We start from the raw sequence: 21,238 nt of genomic DNA on the forward strand, positions 1-21,238 counted from the left end.
GATGTCTCGGCCGTGTCTGCTGGTGACGTACAAGTATATAAACCGATGCACCTAGACTGCTTGAATGATAGACCGATTTATTACACGCTGGCAGTTCAATCGCATACATTTGGATCAATCACATCGTGCGTTACCATGCTGCGTTGGCGACGCCTTTCTTTCTTACTTTATTTTTTTCTTGCTTTATTTCTTTATGTTTTTTTGTCGCGCTGAGGCTCGTTCGGTTTCGTTAAATTGCTTTATTTTTTCTATCGCATCACTCGCTCTCTAACGGGTTGTTTCGTGCTGCTAAGTGCTGTAGTGAAATACATAGCACTGTGCAATGAGGGGTGGGTTGGGGGGGGGGGGGGGGGGGGGAGGGGGGGATATAGCCGCTTGCATTATCAAACCATATACAGTGTGCGCACGTTTTCAGCTCGATACAGTAGTTAGTCCCTCCCTGACAGTTTCGTTTAAAAGCTAGTTCTCTGTTGCCGCGGTCACTTGAGTGCCTGCCTCTGAACTGTGATCACCGGTGTTGAATTTGCGCTGAGCGCAGTGGAGTTTACTTAGAGCGCCAACTATTAGGAGCACCTTCCAGTTTTATAGCAAACTGTCCTGTACTGTCCGAGCTTGTCTTCTCCTATTGCGGTTCGCGGCTCGCCAACTAAAGTTCCATATGCGTGTGCCAACGTTAGTTGCCTTGGGCTTATCCACCGTCTTAGAGAGACTCCGGCGATTTCCAAACAATCGCCGCATGCAGACAAAAAGCATCAGAAAACGCACGTAGGTTAACCACATAAGGGTTTCCGCTTTGCTACCCTGCACTGGGGTGAGGGAAAGAGGGGTTGGAATGAGGGCAAATAGAGAGAGAGTGTGTGAGATAAAAAACAAGGAGGGCGTTTCTATTACCGGCGTTCACGCAGGCCGGTGGACCACAAAAAGCGCAGTAACACTTGCACGGTCTTCTGATCTGACGATGAGACAAAGCTGTAGAATTATTCCTTCGACAGAGTCTGATCGTCGAACTGGGTGAAACTGGCGGAGAGTTCTCAAGCTTTTTAGCACACTTCGTGTAAACTTCTGTACATTTGAAGAATATCTGTGAAGACTACAGCATCAGCTAAAGAGTGCACTTGAAAATTCTTGCGGCCATTTGGAGTTTGGCTCTACTGACGCCTGTTCTTGGTGTTTGCTTTCTAATCTGGCTACCATTTCTTTTCTCTTTTTTTGCGGAGAAACTACCAGCGCTTTTATAGCGAAGAAGACGAAGAAAGGTTTATTCAATTACGACTATGGTGCGAGACATCTTTGTTTCGTGGAGGTGACACTCTCCGGAGTTGAAGTGGCGAGTACACGAATGTGCTATACCAAAGCGAGCTCGCGAGGGATAACGCCAGCATCGATGCAAGTGCCACGGCAACCGGTGCGATCCGTCGCGTCAGCATTTTACGAACAGTTCTTAATGTTAGTTCTCACCTATAGCAAAATAGGGCGGCGCTACAAAAGAGCGCCGCCTTTTGCTTTTCACCCTAGCATTTCTGTACAGTTCCGTCTAGTATTATGTCTAGTAGTCTGGTATTCTGCCTTCTCACGTTACACTCAGGTGCAAACTTTCCGGACTGCGCAAATAACGCACTAAGCGCACACTATAGAAACATTAGAGAGTTTTAGAATTGGAAACCGAAGACTGGTTTGGGTCAGTGGCGAAAATAAAAAGGTGCTTGAAAGCAAGAAAATAATAGTTTTTGCTCTCACAAGAGAAAACGAACAGAATGCATGCTTGAGAGAAAAAAAAAAGGGGGGGGGGGGGGGCAAACAATAAAAATGTAATAAACGTGATCACTGTGTGAGTACTACGAATTAAGTATGCTGTTTTAAAACCCAAGACGGCTGGGAGACTCACGCTATTTTTAGGTTCTTGGGTCTTGGGTCAACGTGAACGCAAGAACCCATGGATGGCTCGGGTTCTGCGCATGCGCACTTGCGGCTCGCAGTTTTCTTGGGTCCACAATTCTAAAACTATCTATTATCAAGCACGGTTTCCTCATTACTCGTCGCGATTTTTCGGAGCAGCAACGCAAGGTGAGGCAGGCGTCGGACGCTTCATCCGAGGAATCGCCGCGGTTGCTCTTGCGGCTATGTACTAACCAAGACAAACCATTACCGCTCGCGCTATATCTCCGCGCAAAGCGAATTTCGCGAAATCGCTGTCGCGGTCGTGCGAAAAAACCGCGAAGCCGACCAGGTGTCCACCATAAATTAAGACGGGAGAGCACTCGAGACAGCTAGATAATTGAGGTGCACGAAACGAGCCTTAATACTCGGCCAGCGCTTCCTTCGTTTATTTTTATCCTCGTTCGGATAATTCGAGCCGAAAACAGCTGAGATCTCTCCGTCCGGTGAACAAGCAAACACGGGAAACGCTTTTCTGGAGGAACTGCGATTCAGTGTCCCGAATGCTTCTTTTTTTTTTTGCGGAACGAGCGAAGAAAGAGAAAGCGTGGGGCTTGATGCCAGGTGGGACGTGGCGAGCGAATTAAGGAAGCGCATCAAGCACGCTTCTGTCCTGGACAGCGTCGGTGGTTCGTCGGATGACACAGAAGCAATCGGTCACATGGAAGCAAAGTCACGCGTGAAAAAAGAAAGTTTCGATTTGGCCGGATCAGCTCAGCACAGATACACCGGCATTTCGAAAAAGAAATGTTTCTTTTTCTTTTGTCTCCCAGCGGTGGCTGAAAAGAGTACTTCCGTCAATGTTTCTGGCGTCTGTCGCAGATGTGTTTGCTATCAGTATGCTTTCTTATTATGAAAGAACACGCAAGAAAATGACATCCTGTTTCTCTTCTCTTCAAGTGCGTTTTGTTAGTTAAAAAGCGGCACGAACTCAACTTAGGAGGAATCGCGATTCGTGGGAGATGCCATGCATCAATAGGTGCTGCCTCGAAGTAAGTTTTTGCATGTGAAGATTGTGATTGCAATTGCGATTTACCATTGGAAACCCGCGGTCAGCTAAAGCGGTGCAGGCCATACTGCAGGCCTCTCTGTGACTTGATTTACTACTTCACCTATAGGAGCGATCGGGATTGAATGAGAGCTTCTTCAGAAACATTGAGCGAGTCATCGAGGACCCTTCTTCCCCGCGCGCATTCCTCGTCATTCAGTGCTCCTTGTTAGCGGAACAGCCTCGAGAAGATAAACTCCGTGAAAATAAAGGAACGCCTCCTCTCGGGACTTCGAGTTCCATGAATTTACCAGAATGGATGCAGTCCCACTGCTGAAGCGAGCAGGCACTGTGGAAGCTTGTTTGAGCAACTAAAAAATATATATAGTGACGACACTCACTTGTACATAGACTGTACTGTGAGAGAAGCTAAAGACTGCTGTTCTGTGGCACACGCCATACTTTTTTATATAAACTCGGAATTCCCTTGGCAGGCCAAGTGACAGTCTCTTCTTGACCCTGGGCGATTCTGGAGCCGTCGAAGATATACTTAAGTGGATAGCGTTAGGGTGATCCACTAATTTTCGTGATGGTAATGGACTCTAAGGTCGCGCTAGAAACCATCCAAAGTGGTTTTACACAGATCTGCATTCTTTGTCAAAAGTATACTGGCTTCAGTGTCTGCGACCACCAGGCTGACTACAGGCTGTTTAGGAAGTTGTGGTATGCTATAAGTACGATCACCCTGGGCAACGAAACAAGCTATGATACTCATCATCCAGATGTTTGGAGTGTCAGGATTTCCACAGAGATCTTCAACACACAGTCGATCGACACCTATAGTAAAAGCGCCGAATCGTCTGTATATATTCGAGAAAGGCTGTACATTTATGCGCTAATTTCAAAAGATATAGACAAAATTTGTCAGCTTTCAGCGGACATTATTCTTTGACGGACACGCCTATATGTGTGGAAGTGTGACTTTCACGTATCTTTCACTTATCTCACTGAGAGAGAGAGCGATCACCTTGGATAGATTCGATTTCTTGGCTACACAGCCAAGAAATCGGACCACTTCTTATCGCTTGCGACACTTGCACATCTGCATTGTGTTAGGCACGAAAGGGCATTCGGTATCGTGCGTCCCCAAGATAGCAAAAAAGAAAGAGGAAATCAGCTAATTCGGGTGCCTCTATATATGTTAAAAATGTTTAAAAAAAACTGTTCGGAAACAAGGTGCAAGTCTGGACTTAATGGTAGAACATGATTAAACTAACTGTCCAACTGTAATTGTTCAATGGTCCAAGTTCTATACCTTCGCGCTCTTAGTTTACTGTTTGGAAACTCCTGAGGGAAAAAGTGGACACCTGCAAAAGCAAAGCTCGTTTCCATCGATCACCTACTCCTATTCATAAATATCTCGGGAATAAAAGCGGGGCTACCAGACCAATTATTCTTTCTTTTTTTCAATCCTAACAGCTGACGTGAGCCCCACAAAGCTGTGCATAGAAAGCCTGTCGCGTGCGTCTTTGCAACCCTTGTCGAGCTGGGTGCCCTTGTTTCCCGTTCCCAGCAGGTCTATTAGCGCTTTCTCGCCGTGGCAGCCGTAAAAGACCAGGGCGTTCGCCTCCCTCCGCGGCGAGCCTACGTCAGGGCCACCACGCTGATGGCGGGCGTGGAACCTCAGCCCATGGCGGCGGCTCTTCATAATGCAGTGGGAAGAGCGCGGGGGACGCGGGGTGTGCAGAACATTGCGCGCCTTACGCGAGAATTGCGGCGCGCCCAGGAGAGGCACCGTGACAAACGACACGACGTCGTTTAATGAATGGACCGGTGACTCCTTTTTTCCCGAGCAACTTTATCAACTTGCCCCGTAAACAAATAAAAATAATAATAATAATAAATAAAATAAAGGAAATATCGAAGATCACCGGACGTCCTGTATTGACCGGCGCGACCGACTTGACCCATTTTTGTGCCCATGGCTGGGTTATGTGGTTTAGCGCTTGTCACGTGGCGATGATCCTTACTTGGGCTTCCTCGCTGGACGCCTATTATAGGAATATTTTTGGCTCTCACTCTCTGGCGCGGCCACGCCCCTTCGCTGCACGGCTGGAAATACTGCAAGTTTTTGTGCTTGCCCCTGACCTCTCCGCTAAATGACAGCGACCAAAGACGAGCTCAGAACCATTGCAATGCGGTTAGACAGCCTTTTTCTTCGCGCTGTTGGCGCGAATGAAGGAAACTGTTGTTAAGCCAATATGTGACGGTACTGTGGTCACTGTTTATTTTTTGTTTATGTATGAAGTTTAACGTCCCAAAGCCACAACTGAGGCTATGAGACGCCATAATTTATCGAGTAATCCATAGAGGGCTCTGGATTAATTTTGACCTTGTGGATTATCTTTAACGTGCACCCAAATCTAATTGTACGAGCGTTTTTGCATTTCGCCATCATCGAAACGCGGCCACCACGGTCTGGTTGTGTGTGTGTGCGTGTGCGTGTGTGTGTGTGTGTGTGTGTGTGTGTGTGTGTGTGTGTGTGTGTGTGTGTGTGTGTGTGTGTGTGTGGTGTGTGTGTGTGTGTGTGTGTGTGTGCGCGCGTGTACGATCCCTATTGGATATAACTGCTCTACAGGACAAAAAGTCAATTGCGAAGCACGAAACTAATATGTATTATGCTGGTTTGCCAACCGCAGTGATGGCTATGTGCAACTCCATCGGCCTCATACAGGAGGCTAACGTAGACATAGCATAGTGACTTCATGTCTACTAGACTTCAAATCCCGCATTTCAAGTCTGCTTATTGCGTGAGAACGATGCCGGTGGCTGACGCAAGTGTGTTATAACGATTGGAGCTTAGACGTTTGGGTGTTGCATTGCGTTGTCCGTACATGAAAACTCTTAAGGTTTAGTTCCCATGCCAAGCGATCAGATGATAAGACAATGAGACGCTGGCAATTCACAGACGTCGGTTCTCTTGACCGAGCGAAAACGTATTGTACAGCCAAAATGTTTCACAGCACAGATCTACATACACCGTGGCTGGTGATGCACGTCACACGTTTATTTATTTGAAGATACTATCAGTCCAACATTGGACCTAGATAGGTGTGGTGATCATAACACGCCAGTACAACGCTACATTAGTACCCTAGCACTTTGGGACAATATTAAAACAAAAAGAGGCAAGCATCGTAACTTATCGATTCAGTGACGCTATACAAAAATACAGATGTGCAGTACATTAACAACTAAATTATGGGGTTTAACGTGCCAAAATCACGATGTGATTATGAGGCACGCCGTAGTATGGGACTCCGGAATAATTTAGACCACCTGGGGTTCTTTAACGTGCACTAAATCTAAGTACACGGGTGTTTTCGCATTTCACCCACATCGAAATGCGGCCGCCGTGGCCGGGATTCGATCCCGCGACCTCGTGCTTAGCAGCCCAACAACATAGCCACTAAGCAACCACGGCGCGTGCAATACATTACAACAACACAGTAGTACATCAAAATGAAATAACGGTAACACATCACCACTGCAATACCTTAAAGCAAACCAAATAGCATCCTTACAAGCAATGTGGAACAAGGGTTGAAAACAAATCGGGGTGTTGGCATTTACAACGTGGGCAGGAAGACGGTTCCAATCAGGTGCAGTCGACGAGAAAAAGCAATGTTTGGAACAGCTCTTTGTGAAATGTGGTTCCCTCTCGTGTTTGTTGTGCTTGTTACGGGTTGTTCGCGCAGCTAAGAGAAATTTCCGCATACTGTTGTTACCGCTGCATCGAAAGGTTACACAGTGGTTCTTCGATGACCTCCGTATGAACTGACATAGCGTAAACTTCACGGAGAACGAGCTAAACCAAATCGTTGCGCAGCACGCGACGGCAACGCATTCAAGCAGCACCGCACCGGCTCTCACAAGCCAGAGAGGAGGAAAGGCTCACCGCGTGCCCTTTCCTCCTCGCCCGATGAAAAGGTCTATAAGCTATACATTATTGTGTGCATTTGTGACTCATATAAGACGTTCTTGGACAGTATGTATTCGCAAGACTAATGTGACTACTGTGACTACTGTGACACATTCTGTAGTAATGCGTGTGCAATTAGGTGCCCTTATTTAAGAGCGCACAGCGTTTCTTCGTGAACCACTTCCGCATCCGCTGCGATGAGCCGACCCGAATGCTGTGAGAGCTTTTTTTTTTCTTTTGTATTAGTTGTTATTCACATGGGCACTACAACGAGGCTAAGCAATCTCGCTAAGTGGTTAACGCCGGTAAGCGAATATAACACGCCCATTTCGTTCCCGGAGCTCGACCTTGTCTGTGGGCGAGGCGGCGTAAACGACCCGATTAGCGCTGTGAGCTGTTGCCCGTGATTGCTTCCTCGCAGTCGGTCACAGAAGCCAAACGGCACTCGCTCGTTATTCGGGAGGTTGTTTGCCCGCAACTGTACCTGGGCTGTGAATGTACACTCACTCTAGACCTATCACGTTATTCTTGAATCGGCTTTATTATGAACAGTTCTCGCGGGTGAAATTTGTCACGCAATAAATCACACATTGTTAACGAAAACAGTGGTGGCCAAATGGCTGGCCGCGTGCTTCAACACTAGGAGTGTGTACTGAACTGTGCTTTGTCTGTCGTTTAAACTTCGTCCCATCTTTTGCGCCGTTCGATCCCCCTTCAACACAAGCTGTACGTTTCGTGAATCCGATAAAGTCGGGTCGAATCGGCTTGTCGGGCCGAAAACTGGTAGTCTGGTTCTTGTAAACCCTAGTGGGTCGGGCCAAGCGAGCGACGATGCGAGTTCAATTAACCCGCCTGCAAGGGGTTGTTTAGACTCGCCCAATCCGATTGGAACGATGCATGTAAACACTGTCTGGTCCGTTATGGTCAGCTCGACTTCTGCTTCAATCCACTCGCGTCAAGTGCAAGTAAACGAAGCTGGAGAACACACGTTTCAGATGAACATATGTTGTAAACAGCTGTCACTCGTTTTTTATCCATCTTTTTCCTTTTTTGTAATAAATCATCCTGTTTGCATATTTCGTCACATTATTTTATAGTTCACTTCGATATTGTTTATATTGCTCGTCAGGTTGGCGTGTTTTTGCCTGTGCCAATATTCGATCGTAGAAGGTCTCGCTTGCAGTTTTTACGTTGGTACGTACTTGTTCGTGCAATAAAGGGATACTATGTTCTTTGATATGATTTTTCACTAAAACTTAGTTGAATCGGATTGAAAAAAGAACAAGATACCACCGTAGAAGCTCCGATGTAAGTGCCAAAAACACGTTTTGTAGACTAATTGGTCCTCCAAATTTCACAGTTCAGAGTCACATTCTCGCCGTTAGGTATGCGACTTAACTATGAAACCACTCGACCACACATCATATGAATCAGCAGAGTCCAAAAACAAACGGCAGCAATAAACGTATCTATGCGTTCCCTGGCAACCATGTGAGAGCAACAGCGCGGAATGTATCGACGTCAAAATACGGATATGTATCTCAGAAAATTCATCACACATTGTATGATACGCTGCGCGCAACGAGAGTGTCCGCAAAAACGTTCACCAGAAAGAAAGAATAAAATTATGCTGGTATGTCGGTTAAGCACAAGTGTGATCACATGCAACTCGTTTGTCGACTGAACAGGATGATGTTCCCGTTCTGCGAGAAAAAAAGAATCGTAGGGCATCAGGACAGGGCGAGCGAAACGATAAGGTAACGTCATATTGCAAAGTAAAAATAAGAACTCCAGAATTTCGCGTTAACTGCTGCCGTTATATTAACTGTTAATAGCTGCCGTTAACGTGAATGGATACTTGTAATGTCTTTTTCGTTATATAACACAGCACAGTAACGAGAGTACAAGCACCAAAATTTTTTATTGAGTCTCTGAATAAAAGCTGCAAAAAATTAAATTATGGGGTTTTACAGTGCCAAAACCACGATCTGATTATGAGGCACGCCGTAATGGAGGACTCCGAAAATTTGGACCACCTGAGGTTCCTTAACGTGCACCTAAATCTAAATACACGGGTGTTTTCGCATTTCGCCCCCATCGAAATGCGGCCGCCGTGGCCGGGATTTGATCCCACTACCTCGTGCTTAGCAGCCCAACACCATAGCCACTAAGCAACCACGGCGGGTAAAAGCTGCAACCGAACACATGTATGGTCACATCATCGCGTATCAATCCGGACGTATTGACTAAATACAACCGACCAACTAAACTGCTAATACTCTTGAGTTCTTGGAAAGTGCTTGTCACGTGTCCTTTTCGTATTTGCCTTCGTTGCACGCGCTGATTTAAAGTATGCAACCAAATCACGTTCAGTAAGGGATGTCCTCCTATATACGTATATCCGTCCATCGGGTCATTTCGTCTGTCTTTCGAATGTACAAGTTGACTTGCTTAGTTATCGCCGTCCCAAATAAGGTGCATTGTATCTGCGGAAAATCATGAGACGTTTCCGTCTTCCTTTCTCATCGTTTGGCGCAGATCCCGAGTCAGCGGAGGACGAGCAGCAGCCGAACCACCAGCGGCCGGGGTCCGAGGAGGACGCGCAGGCGGCTGCCGAGGCGGCCACCAAGATCCAGGCCACCTTCCGCGCCTACAAGGTGCGCAAGGAGGTGCGCCTCGGAGGAAGCAGCGCCGGGGGCAGCGAGGCGAACCTGTCGCAGTCCCACGCCGACCCAGCCATGAAGGAACCGGAAGAGGAGAACGTGAGTGCCTGCCTGCTCGCTGATGAGCGTCCGTGCTCCTCATTAGCGCTCGCATTGCTCGCTTTGTCTTTGGCCCGGAGCGGAAGGAAAGTGGGGGAAATGTAATTTTTCGTTGTTTGAATTACGAAACACGGGATCGGGATGCACGTTAGGTCGAGTGGCTGATTTCCACAACGAATTGGTGCTCGAACGAAGGAACCGACAGGATGCACGGCTGTTCATCTATCTATCTATTTATCCATCTATCCATCTATTCATCTATCTACTCGTTTGGTTGGTTCGTTTCGTTCGCTTGTTCCGTTCACTTGCTTCGTTCGCTGGTTCGTTCATTCGAATGCTTGTTTGATTTGCTTTTTCATCGTCCACGCACGTCTGCTAATTTTTTACTGTTTCTTGTAATTTTATTAAGGAAGAAATAAGGGGACGCATCCCTAAAACAGGACGTGCGTTAGGCTAGACAAGTGATCACTGAGCAAGTAAGCGTGCACAAACGCGCTCCAGTTTGAACGTGCTAGAAGGCCTTTCTTGGCTTTCCTCCATAACTGTGGCAGTGTGGACAGCAGCACTAATTACGCGTCATCACGTTAAGCTTTTTTAAAAATAACAATAAAGGAACAGGATGTCGCGCTTTTCTGTAAAGTCCTAGCTGATGAAAGCGTCGTTAGACACGCGCGATGAAGGCTAGCGCGGAGTAATGTTCCGCCATAAACGCGCCTTAATTCATCCCCCAACCTCATTATCGAAAAAGAGAAACTACATAATTATTTGTGAAAGACCACCGCAACGCATAGAGGTAACGACCTTATGCGTTTCGCGCTGCGTCATTATTTCTACCACTGAGTACAGTCTCTTTGTTCCTGTGATACCCCTTCGGGAATCATTTTCATTATATAATCACGACATTACCCATGACACATTAAAATACAATATCCTATATAGGATACTTCTAAACAGAAATTTTAAAATATCGCTCATGGCATGTAGCGCAGTGCTACCCCTTGAGCTGGATTACTCTAAGAGGCAGATATATGCAGGGATGGTTCCAATCAATAATAATTTGTTATGAACATTCCGCTAATTGGCTCTTAAACTAATCGCTTCACGGCACACGCTGCAATTTACGAATTGTAGTCGGTGAGTTCGCAAGGCATATCTACGTCGAACGAATTCTGAGGAACACACCAGTTTCGAGATAAGCACTCCCAAAATGTGTGACGAAATGCATTGGTGTTTAGTTAATTTTGTGCTCGAATCCATAAAAAGGAGTTTTTTTTTAAATAAAGTAAGTGGAACGGTTCGTTTTTACCGCCAATCTGACAGCGCTTATATCTAAATTTGTGCTAGTTCCAAAATTCGATCCAAGTGTACGTGCCTTGAGAACGCACTAGCTTCAATTCGTATAAATTGCAGCACATGGCCTAAAGATGTTGGATAAAAAGCTAATTAGTGCATTTTTCCTAATTTATCAACTCTGCGTTTTGATTTCTTATGCAAGTAAGGTCCGCCTCTTCGGGTAATCCGGCTCAAGGAACACATTTGTGCAATATGTAAGAAGCAATTATGTATAATTGTGTTAAAATAAAAAAATAATAAAATACTTGGTGTGTAGGTGTGTGTCTTATTACGAAATATTATACACGTGTGGCACCCACGTCTGTTTTTTGTGTGTAGCTATGTATAGTTGTATGGTTGTATGTATGGCTCTGCGAAATTATGTGTAGTTACGTTGTTCAACTTGTCTTCAAAATCATGCACGTCTTTACGTGTTCTCCAACATTCCTCAGTAATTTCCATTAAACTAGTGTGCGGAACTTCTCTCTTCTTCTACTTTCACTTTTTTGTTATATACGGTGATATTTTTTGTTTGTTCTATAAGAGACGATGCCAGCGCTAGCTTAACAAGTCAACCTCTTCTTAAAACTTAGATAATTGCAACACTTTCCCTTCGTTCCCAGTTTGATGAAGTTAAACGTTTACAATCATTCTCTTTCTATCCAATTGTTCTTCTTGTCACCTGAAAATGTTGCTTCACTTCATTATGATACATCATGTGGCAAAGCTCGCTTTACACATGTTAAATACAGCGTGATGGGAAGTAACCTCGCATGCCGTGAAAGCAGCAACAAACGGGTTACGCGCGATAAATGACAACTCCTAATGCACTTGCAGCAACGTAATGAAGTTGCCGCTTCCACGACTAGACAGAAATATGCGGTACATTGTTAATGTAAGAGATTGGCTGGCAAAGTGACTTCGGCAATAAAAAAGAGAAAAAAAGAAAGGTATATCTGGGCACATGTTCTGACCGAGGCGACAGCCAAATAAACGTTTCGAGGTGGCGTTCGTCAAAACGTTTGTTGCGAAAGCATCAAATGGCCTATTGAGTTAAAAAGTCGGCGTCGGTCGTCTGTAGCAGCGAATGGGCAGGTAAATTCCCACTGCCTGCGACGCCACGTCACCAGCGCGCCTCGACAGAGCAGAGCGAGTGAAAGGGAACACCTGCTGCTGCATTAGCGCGCCAGGCGCTGCGTAAAGGGAGAGGGCATCGCCGCGACGCTACGTCACCCTCGCTCTCTCTCTCTCTCGGAAGCCTGTGTTATCCGCGCGTTCCTTTTCCGCTCAAGCTCTCGCCTGCGTTCTAGCTGTGCCTTGGTAAGGCCAAATGAAAACGAGCCAAGCGTCTCAATACGCTTATCGGTGATTATCGGTTTTGTATGTTATGATAATGATTGTGAAGAGCGGCACATACGCAGTGGCATACATCCAGTGGCCCAAGATGGCACCAAATAGTTTTCAAGAACGGCACATACTTATTGGCACATAACCAGTGACCCAAGTTGGCGTCGAAGATGTTCATTGAAGAGCGTCACATGTCCAGTGGCACGTACGGTGACATACCCGGTGCTAGGAAGCGATCTCTTCGCCCATGGGCAACAGTAACTCGCACGCGTCCTAGTTCCAAGTGACCCAAGTTGGCATAAAAATAGGTTCAATGAAGAGTTACCTATACCCAGGGACCTATACCAAGTGACCCAAGTTGGCGTGCAGGCAAAACCGATAGATCTGCACATAAATAGATACCGGAAAGTACGCGAAGCATCATAAGAATGCTAATCGCATTAAAAGTGGTGTTGCAATCTATACCCACTGCATTTTGGCCCACGCGCAGTTGACGCTTACCTGGACACGGGGTCATGTTTACGAACTAACTTTCCTTTTATGATGTTGCGAAATCTATCCTAGTTGCATGGCATGCGCGTATTATTCGCGAGGTACCCGCAGCTGGAAACGTCACTGTGTCTTGCATAGTGCTTGGTGGTTTTACTTCGAGAAACTGTCAGCGGAAAATCTAGCTTGGCCACACGCAATGAAGCGAAGCCACAGTCTCAGGTGGCAAGCAATAAAAGTAGAGAGAAAGAAAAATGTGATTAACATTTCAGTTCATTCCGAAATAAGTGGAAATTTTAGCGAGATCAATGAGAGATTTCATTTTCTGGAAACACTAAGGCTCGAGCAACCTGCGCGTTAAAACGTGAAATAATAATCAAGTACCACGAATACCATCTCCCTCTTCATGACCGCAAGATTACAGTACGCCTCAGAATATTTAGGGAACACGTCGGTTTTGCGTATACACTGCAACTTACATTCGTCTCGTTTCTTTTCTTCGCGAGTTGTTCTTAAAGCAGCCATTCAACTTGTTTTCAGCACCAATACTACCACTTAATTTATGACAAGAGTGGCACTACAGTATTGTTCCTTCCCCCCGTGTCTGTGTAGTTCCATCTTCAGGTTGAGAAAAGACATTTTACCATTTCTTGCCTAACCAGATACAATGGCAATTATGTTCAGGCTTCCAGTGCTCCTGTAATTTATATCGCAGAAAAAAAGTTATTCCGTGGCGAATGAGGGCGAAGATACACAAAAAATACAACAACAAAGGATTATGCCGTGGTCGGCTTGACTGTCATAGCAGAATCGTGCTGTCGACGCTCACGTAATGTCATGGTGTCGATGGCACATGTCCGGCCCACGCGTTGAGGGTTAAAATGTCTCCATAGAAGCATATTGCGTTCGGCTGCAAGAACAACCTAGCCAAGCGGATGCACCGTCAAGATTTGCTCAATCGGCTCTGCCGAAGCCAGGGCGACATTCTAGCTCCCGCCGCTGGCATGAGCGTTGTGCGTAAGCACATTGAGCGCTCCAACTGAGAAGCTGTGGTTGTGGTACATACCGTGGTACATAGGTTGGTCTGGCCAAAATGGACAACAAATGTCAAGGTAAATCTATCTAATCATTTCATCGGGCGTTGACAAACGCCTACGGTTTTCCATCAGTCTACAGCAAACTGACTTCGGCCTAATGATCGAGCTGTCAGAACAAAAAAAAAAACGTTTCACCGCACGACAGGTACTGAAAGGTAGCGGCTGACTTTAGCAGTGTTACAAATACTTCAGGACATGTTGCTGAGGGTACAAGCTTTGTATGGATAGCTTCCGCATTTTGAAAACTCCCTCACGACGCTGAACTCAGCTTCTCTTCGTAACGACGACGAGCGATGTGGACGTAGGCCATATCTCGAATTGTAGGTAACGATGACGCACGCGGGCTTTCTTGAAAGGCCTGGCTGTCACGTCCTCCGGGAAAGCTTTCCGAAGAATGCTCAGGAGATCTCAGCGAGGATTACCAAAATATATCCGCTTCTGAAATAAGCGGGGCGCAGTACAGGGCTACTACAGAATATGGGAGCGGTATATGTCCGGCATCGCTTTTTATCGTTAGAGCAAGGACTACAAGCTCGCACTAGAAAAAAAAAGCGCATTTGTTGAGGATATTACATGCTTGCGTCTATGACGTTTAGAACGCAAAAACGCAACACAGTGTATGTTTTTCTTATTCCCGGTTATCACACTTTTTAACGCGATAGCATTAAGGGCCCCGTGTCGCAGAAAATCCGGCGTCGGCTTCGGCGTCAAGCATCGGCGTCTGGCGGAAATAATCAGACCGAACCCCATCATCCCGAACCACCCCTACCACAGCAGGCTCTCCTACGTGGCGCAAGACGTTAGTGAAGAAAAATTGAATTTCTCAAAGTAAAATCCGTCAGAAAAATTGTAAAGTACGACTTAACCACAACCTACAGGCGTGATAGCGTTGGATTGTAATTTGAATATACGAAAAAAGAGCCTGATAAGCAGCCAGGGATCTTTGAATGTTATCGCGTTCCACTCTTAAAGGCGAAGCTTAAGCGTCCTCCAGTTCTGATGGTGTTTGGCTGTACTTTGGTTCTAGGCAACATTGAGGGAAATGTTGAAAACCAAGCCTTCCTAAATTTTGAACACGAGCGTGCCTCGGTGCAACAGAAAACAATGAATAAAATAATAAAAAGTCCTACGGCCTTCACATTTTGATATCATCATCAGCCTATATTTATTTCCACTGCAAGACGAAGGCCTCTCCCTGTAATCTCCAATTACCCGTGTCTTGTTCTAGCTGGTTCCAACTTGCGCCTGCAAATTTCCTAACTTCATCACCCCACCTAGTTTTCTGCCGTCCTCGACTGCGCTTGCCTTCTCTTGGTATCCATTCTGTAACTCGAATGGTCCACCGGTTGTCCATCCAACGCATTACATGGCCTGCCCAGCTCCATTTTTTCCTCTTAACGTGAATTAGAATATCGGCTATCCCCGTTTGTTCTCTGATCCACACCGCTCTCTTCCTGTCTCTTAATAGTAGGCCTAACATTTTTGTCCCATCGCTCTTTGTGCGGTCCTTAACTTGTTCTCGAGCTTCTTTGTTAACCTCCAAGTTTCTGCCCCATATGTTAGCACCGGTAGAATGCAATGATTGTACACTTTTTTTCGACGACTGTGGTAAGCTCCCAGTCAGGATTTGGCAATGCCTGCCATAAGCACTCCAACCCAATTTTATTCTTCTGTAAATTTCTTTTTCATGATCAGGGTCCCCTGTGAGTAATTGACCTAGATAAACGTACTCCTTTACAGACTCTAGAGGCTGACTGGCGATCCTGAATTCTTGTTGCCTTGCCAGGCTATTGAACATTATGTTTGTCTTCTTCATAATAATCTTCAACCCAACTCTTACACTTTCTCGATTAAGGTTCTCAATCATTTGATGTAATTCGTCTCCATTGTTGCTGAATAGGACAATGTCATCTGCAAACCGAAGGTTGCTGAGATATTCGCTGTTGATCCTCACTCCTAAGCCTTCCCAGTCGAAGAGCTTGAATACTTCTTCTAAGCATGCAGTGAATAGCGTTGGAGAGATTGTGTCTCCTTGCCTGACCCATTTCTTGATAGGTAAGTTTCTACTTTTCTTGTGGAGAACCTAGGTTGGTGTGCAATCCTTTTAGATATTTGCCAAGATATTCCCATATGCCTCCTGACCTCCTTGATTACGCAATACCTCTATGACTGCTGGTGTCTCTACTGAATGAAATGCCTTTTCATAATCTATGAAAGCCATATAGAGAGGTTGATTGTACTCCGCAGATTTCTCTATTACCTGATTGATGACATGGATGTGATCTATCGTAGAATATCCCTTCCTGAAGCCAGCGTGTTCTCTCGGCTGGTTGAATATAAGACGGCTTAAATTGCTCCTCTAAAAATGTCTTCCCAGCAATGCATTTGTATCTAAAGGTGAAGTCGTCTTTAAGAGGATCAGTGTAAGCTGGTCTGTGTAAGCTGGCTTTCCCACGTTCTGTGTTGAAGTGAAGCCTACTCATAAATAAAAAAATTGGAGGACGCTTAAGCTTCGCCTTTAAGAGTGGATAGCGATAGCGTTATCGGGCCCCCGTTCGCATCGCATTTTTGTTTCTGTGAGCTTCACCGCAACACAGAACGTGGGAAAGCTAGCTTACAAAGATCAATCTTACACCGATCCCCTTAAAGTCGGCTTCACCTTTAAACAGAAATGCATTGTTAAGGAAGACGTTTTTCCAGGGGCAATATAAGTCGTCTTAAATTAAAATGTGAAGGCCCTAGCACCTTTTTTATTGTTTTATTAATTGTTTGTTATTGCCCCGACGCGCGCGCGTGTCCAAAACACATTACGCAGACGAAGTCCCAATTTGACCTGCCGAGGATGCGAGCGCCATCGGGATAGTGTTTTCGCAAGTAAATTACCCGAGCGCACCGGGTTGGGATGGTAGAAATGATGGAAAAGGAGTTTGTGTTTGAGTTTCCTCGTAACAGAAATACGTTTTCTCGTACATTCAAGTTACAATCCGACGCCACCATGTCTGTAGGTTGTGGTTACGTCGTACCAGAGTCCTAACATGGAAGGACTCTGGTCGTACTTTACCATTTTTCTGGCGGATTTCACAGCGAGAAATTCAATTTTTGTTCACCAAAACCCTGCACCATGTGGAGGGCCTGCGCGGTCGGGGTGGTTCGGGATGATTTTCTCCTTCGCTAACACCTTGCGCCATGCGGAGGGCCTGCGCGGTCGGAGTGCTTGCGGATGCTTTTTACCGCCACGGACGCCGACATCGCACACTGACGCCGGATTTTCTGCGACACGGGGCCCTTAACGCTATCGCGTTCCACTCTTAAAGGCGAAGAAGCGACCTCCATTTTTTTACGTTAGCTTAAATCAAGCGTCAATTTTTATAAGCGGTGTGAACTATATAACTCCTAGGGAACAGAACACCTGCGGGCATCGAGCCATGCATGACGTCACACCAGGGATATTCCATTGAGGACGCGAATGGCACTTGACGCGCTCGTTTTTTTTTTTTTTCTTCGTCTTCTTCTTCTGCTAAGGTGTGGCTTTTATAGGTCTTCTAGCATTGGCGACTGACGTAACGGCTCGAAAAGTGCAGGCCTTCTCTCATCCATAGAAGGTGTTGCGTGAATCAGGTTCGTGAACGCCTCTCCGATGTCGTAATGTCTAGCCAAACACCGTTTATTACCGGCCATTTGGTAAGAAAGCCAAAGCGATGAAAATTCTGCTCGACTGGACAAACCCGAAGAAATCCGAACCAGAACTGATCGATCCCGGGACCGGCGCTGTACCAAATGCGCCGCGAGTTCAGCTGCGTCAGAGTGTGTTCGAAATAGCTCCCGCTGCTTCTTGCGAAACGCGTGACGCTTCTCGGTTGGCTGCTAGTCGTTAGTGCAATCATGGGGTCTACTATACAGGGCGTTTCACGTAACTTGAACCAAGGCTTTAGAAAAAGTGGTCAACCGCAGTTGTATGAGGCCAACGACATGTGGTTTGCCGTCCTGTGGCACTTCTTAAAGTAATATTTCATATTCCGCTTAATATAATAATTTACTAAGATCAATTATGCAAAATTTTTAATATGCACTTTAGAGCCAAGTGCGTTTCGTTCATTACGTTGTAGAGGGGATTCAGAAACGATCCATCCGATTTTTTTGTGGCCGAAATAACAAGAAACTAAACAGCGGCACAGAGACTGCTCTTGAGGAAAACAGTAGTTCAGAGTCATCACTATTGGATGAGTTAAGGGAAATCAAAACAGTTTGCAATCTTTGCCGGTTCTACATAAGAAGGTTGATTCCCTCCTATTGATGCAGGAAGAGTTCACGTCAGTATCGAAATCAGTTAGGGAACTCGAAGGATCGGTGTCGTCTTTGCCAGAGAAGTACGATTCTGTGTTGAAACAGCAGCATGATACTCATGAACGTCAAACGTCTGATGGTGCTGAACTGGAAGCTCTGAAAACAATGGCATTAACTCAGACAGCAGTAATACAACAGACTAGAAAAACAATGTCACAGTTTCGCCCTAAGGGCGAAGCAATAACTGCGATAGCAACACAGCAATGTCATACGAAGTAAGGTGAGCGGCTTTGGTAGCAATATGAATTGTAGTAAACATGAGCTAATTAAGTAAGCAGGTGTGCTGCGGCGTAAGTAGACCGACATGAAGAGAGACTCGATGACCACGAGAAGGCGCATGTGAAACGGTGGTGTTGATGAGAAGCGCTTCCCGTGGGTAGCGCGTGCGAAGGGACACACCTGTAGAGCTGCACTGCCGATCCGGGCAGCATTGCATGTGTAGCGTGCGTTGGAAAATGTGGCCCGACTATTACTAACTGAATGAACAAGCGTGGTGTGAGCGCGCACAAGCAAACATGAATAGATCACACTGAATGACTGCAGACAACTGTCAAAACGCTGGCAGCAAGCGCATACGCCGTAGTGGGAGAAGGTACGACGTGCGGTCTATCGCTTCAACGGAAACTGAGCGGCGAATGCAGCGCATACAAAGGTCAAAGCCGTGTGGATATAAGAGACGGTGCGGGCCAGCGACGAGCGCGGTTGTTGGCAGAGTAGAAGTGCCCCCCCACCGCTTTCTCCGGCGCTGGCTTCCCGCTTCCTTGCTTGCGCGTGGGAGATTGAGTGGAAAGTTCCCCTTCGCCCGGTTGCAAGATAGGCCTTTGGTGCCGGAGCGCAGCGTCGCCCCGCCTCCCTCCGCGTCCCCCGCACGCTGCCGCTCGGGCATACGGCGCGCGGCGAAGATTTTATCTATACGGAACCTCACGGCGACGGCGACGCCGACGGCAGAAATCCGGTTGAAGTGTCCATATAATTGCTATCGCAATAAAACAAATTGAAATTGAACAGTACAGCAGAAGAAAGAATCTTGAGATTCACGGTCTGCCAGAGATATGTAGTGAAATCTTAACACAAGCAATCATGCAAATAGCAGTAAAACTGGAACTGTCTGGTTTTTCATCTGACGACATTACGGCCGCACATCGCTTGAAAGTCAAACCCGGTGGTACACCGGTGGTCCTGGTGCGCTTTACATCTGTAATTTGGAAGGGAAAATGGTTTGAAGCGCGTGGAAAGCTGAGGAAACTATGTGAAGGTGGATCATTTCCAAAGATCTACTTCAATGATAACTTCACCAAAGCTAACCGTGACTCTTCTAAAAAGCCAGAACGAAAGCAAATGAGGAGGGTTATCAGTTTTGTTGGGCGAAAGGAGGCCAGATATTCGTGAAAAAGAATGAAACAGCGTCTCTTGTTCGAATCGGGAAACAAGCAGACCTGGAAAACATTGTTTAGCCAGCATGCCTTTTTCTTGCCGCCAAATACCGGACTTCGTTTCATTTAAAACAGAATTTCGATGCAATTCTGATCAAAGTTTCACCGCTATGAGCATTAATATCCGAAGTCTGCGTAAATACTGGGAAGAGTTTAAAATTATGGCTGACTGTGCAGCTGGCTTTGTAGACGTTTTCGTAATAACCGAAATCAATGTGTCCCAAGCTTGCCTTGATACATTCACCGTGCAGGACTTTTCCACACATTGTGTTACACGAAGCAGGTGGTGTGGCGGTGGTTTTGCTCTCTTTGTAAACAATAACTGTGAGGTTTCTTCTGTTGGGCCGGTATTTTGTAGCGATGCGTTATGCTTTATTCTGCGTTAGTCTTATCATCCACCACTCACGGCCGGCTGATCCCGTTGATAACGTGAGCGGACCGTCGCTCTGACCACTGACCAAGCGCGAAAAGCGCGAAAAGGCATTAGCATCGGAAAGGCATCGCTACAAAATACCGGCCCTGATGCTTCGTTTGTAGATGCTGAATCTATAATGGTTAAAGTTTGTAAAAAGTCATTTTCGGTGCATATAATATCGATTTATCGACCGCCCTCATGCAGCCTTTCGCGGTTTCTTGTAGAACTTGACGAAACTTTGCGGAAGTGGAGCTCGGTGGATCAATTCTGTTTGATCGGGGACTTTAATATAAACATGTTACGACCTAATGAAATATCTGTTTGTGATTATCTATCGACGTTGTCCGCTTATGGTCTAGAATGTACAATTGCAGCTCCTACCAGAGCGGAATTAATTAATAATAGCCTAGTGCAGTCCTGCTTAGATTACATAGTGGTCAGAGCTCCTAACTGTACATTTAGGTCATGTACTATTCTACAAAGGTTGGCTGACCACTACTTTGTAGCATGCCGTCTTGTTTTACCGGACGCGTCTGGAACGCCATCGATCGGAACTGCATCTGGGTAGCGCAAATGCCTCGTCCCTATACATAATCAACCCAAGCTTGATAATCTTATCGTTTCATTTGACTGGGAATCCTTAACCAAGGAAGATTCGTCGGAAAAAGTGTATGAAAGGCTCTGTACGCAACTGAAAATGTTTGAATTACGTTGCACACGGTTGGTAGCTAAACCGATACGGAAGGGTGACTGCTGGATGAACACGAAAATTCTTGCTGCGATTTCGTATTGAGATACCTTGTGGAAACGCTGCAAAAGGAATCCGATAAACCAAGCACTGCGATTAGAATACAAGTCGGCAAGAAATAGAAAGGTTGCTCTTCTGCAGTGGCGCCAAACGCCGTTACTTTTTTTTCATAAAATCCCGCAATCTTCAAATAATGTAAGCAAAACTTGGTCTTTGGTAAATCATCTCAGAGGGGTAAGTTCCAGTAAACGGTCTGTTTTCGATTCTGTTCAGCAAACTCCCACATCAGTGGCCGATGCTTTTAACACGCACATTGTTAGTGCATCCCAAAGAGCTGTTTCTCTATCCACAAACACTCGGTCGTTA

At 46.0% G+C, this 21,238-nt stretch overlaps 1 protein-coding gene across 1 annotated transcript in view; it reads left to right on the forward strand.

Annotated features, from left to right (window-relative positions):
- LOC119456868 (obscurin) overlaps positions 1-21,238 on the forward strand; it is a 268,352-nt gene that overhangs the window by 211,349 nt on the left and 35,765 nt on the right. Inside the window, exon 2 of the mRNA XM_049669463.1 lies at positions 9,444-9,667. Coding sequence (XP_049525420.1) covers positions 9,444-9,667 — 224 coding nt within the window. The remainder of the gene's footprint in view (positions 1-9,443; positions 9,668-21,238) is intronic.

The sequence above is a fragment of the Dermacentor silvarum genome, chromosome 6, assembly GCF_013339745.2.
Source record: "Dermacentor silvarum isolate Dsil-2018 chromosome 6, BIME_Dsil_1.4, whole genome shotgun sequence".
Lineage (NCBI taxonomy): Eukaryota > Metazoa > Arthropoda > Arachnida > Ixodida > Ixodidae > Dermacentor > Dermacentor silvarum.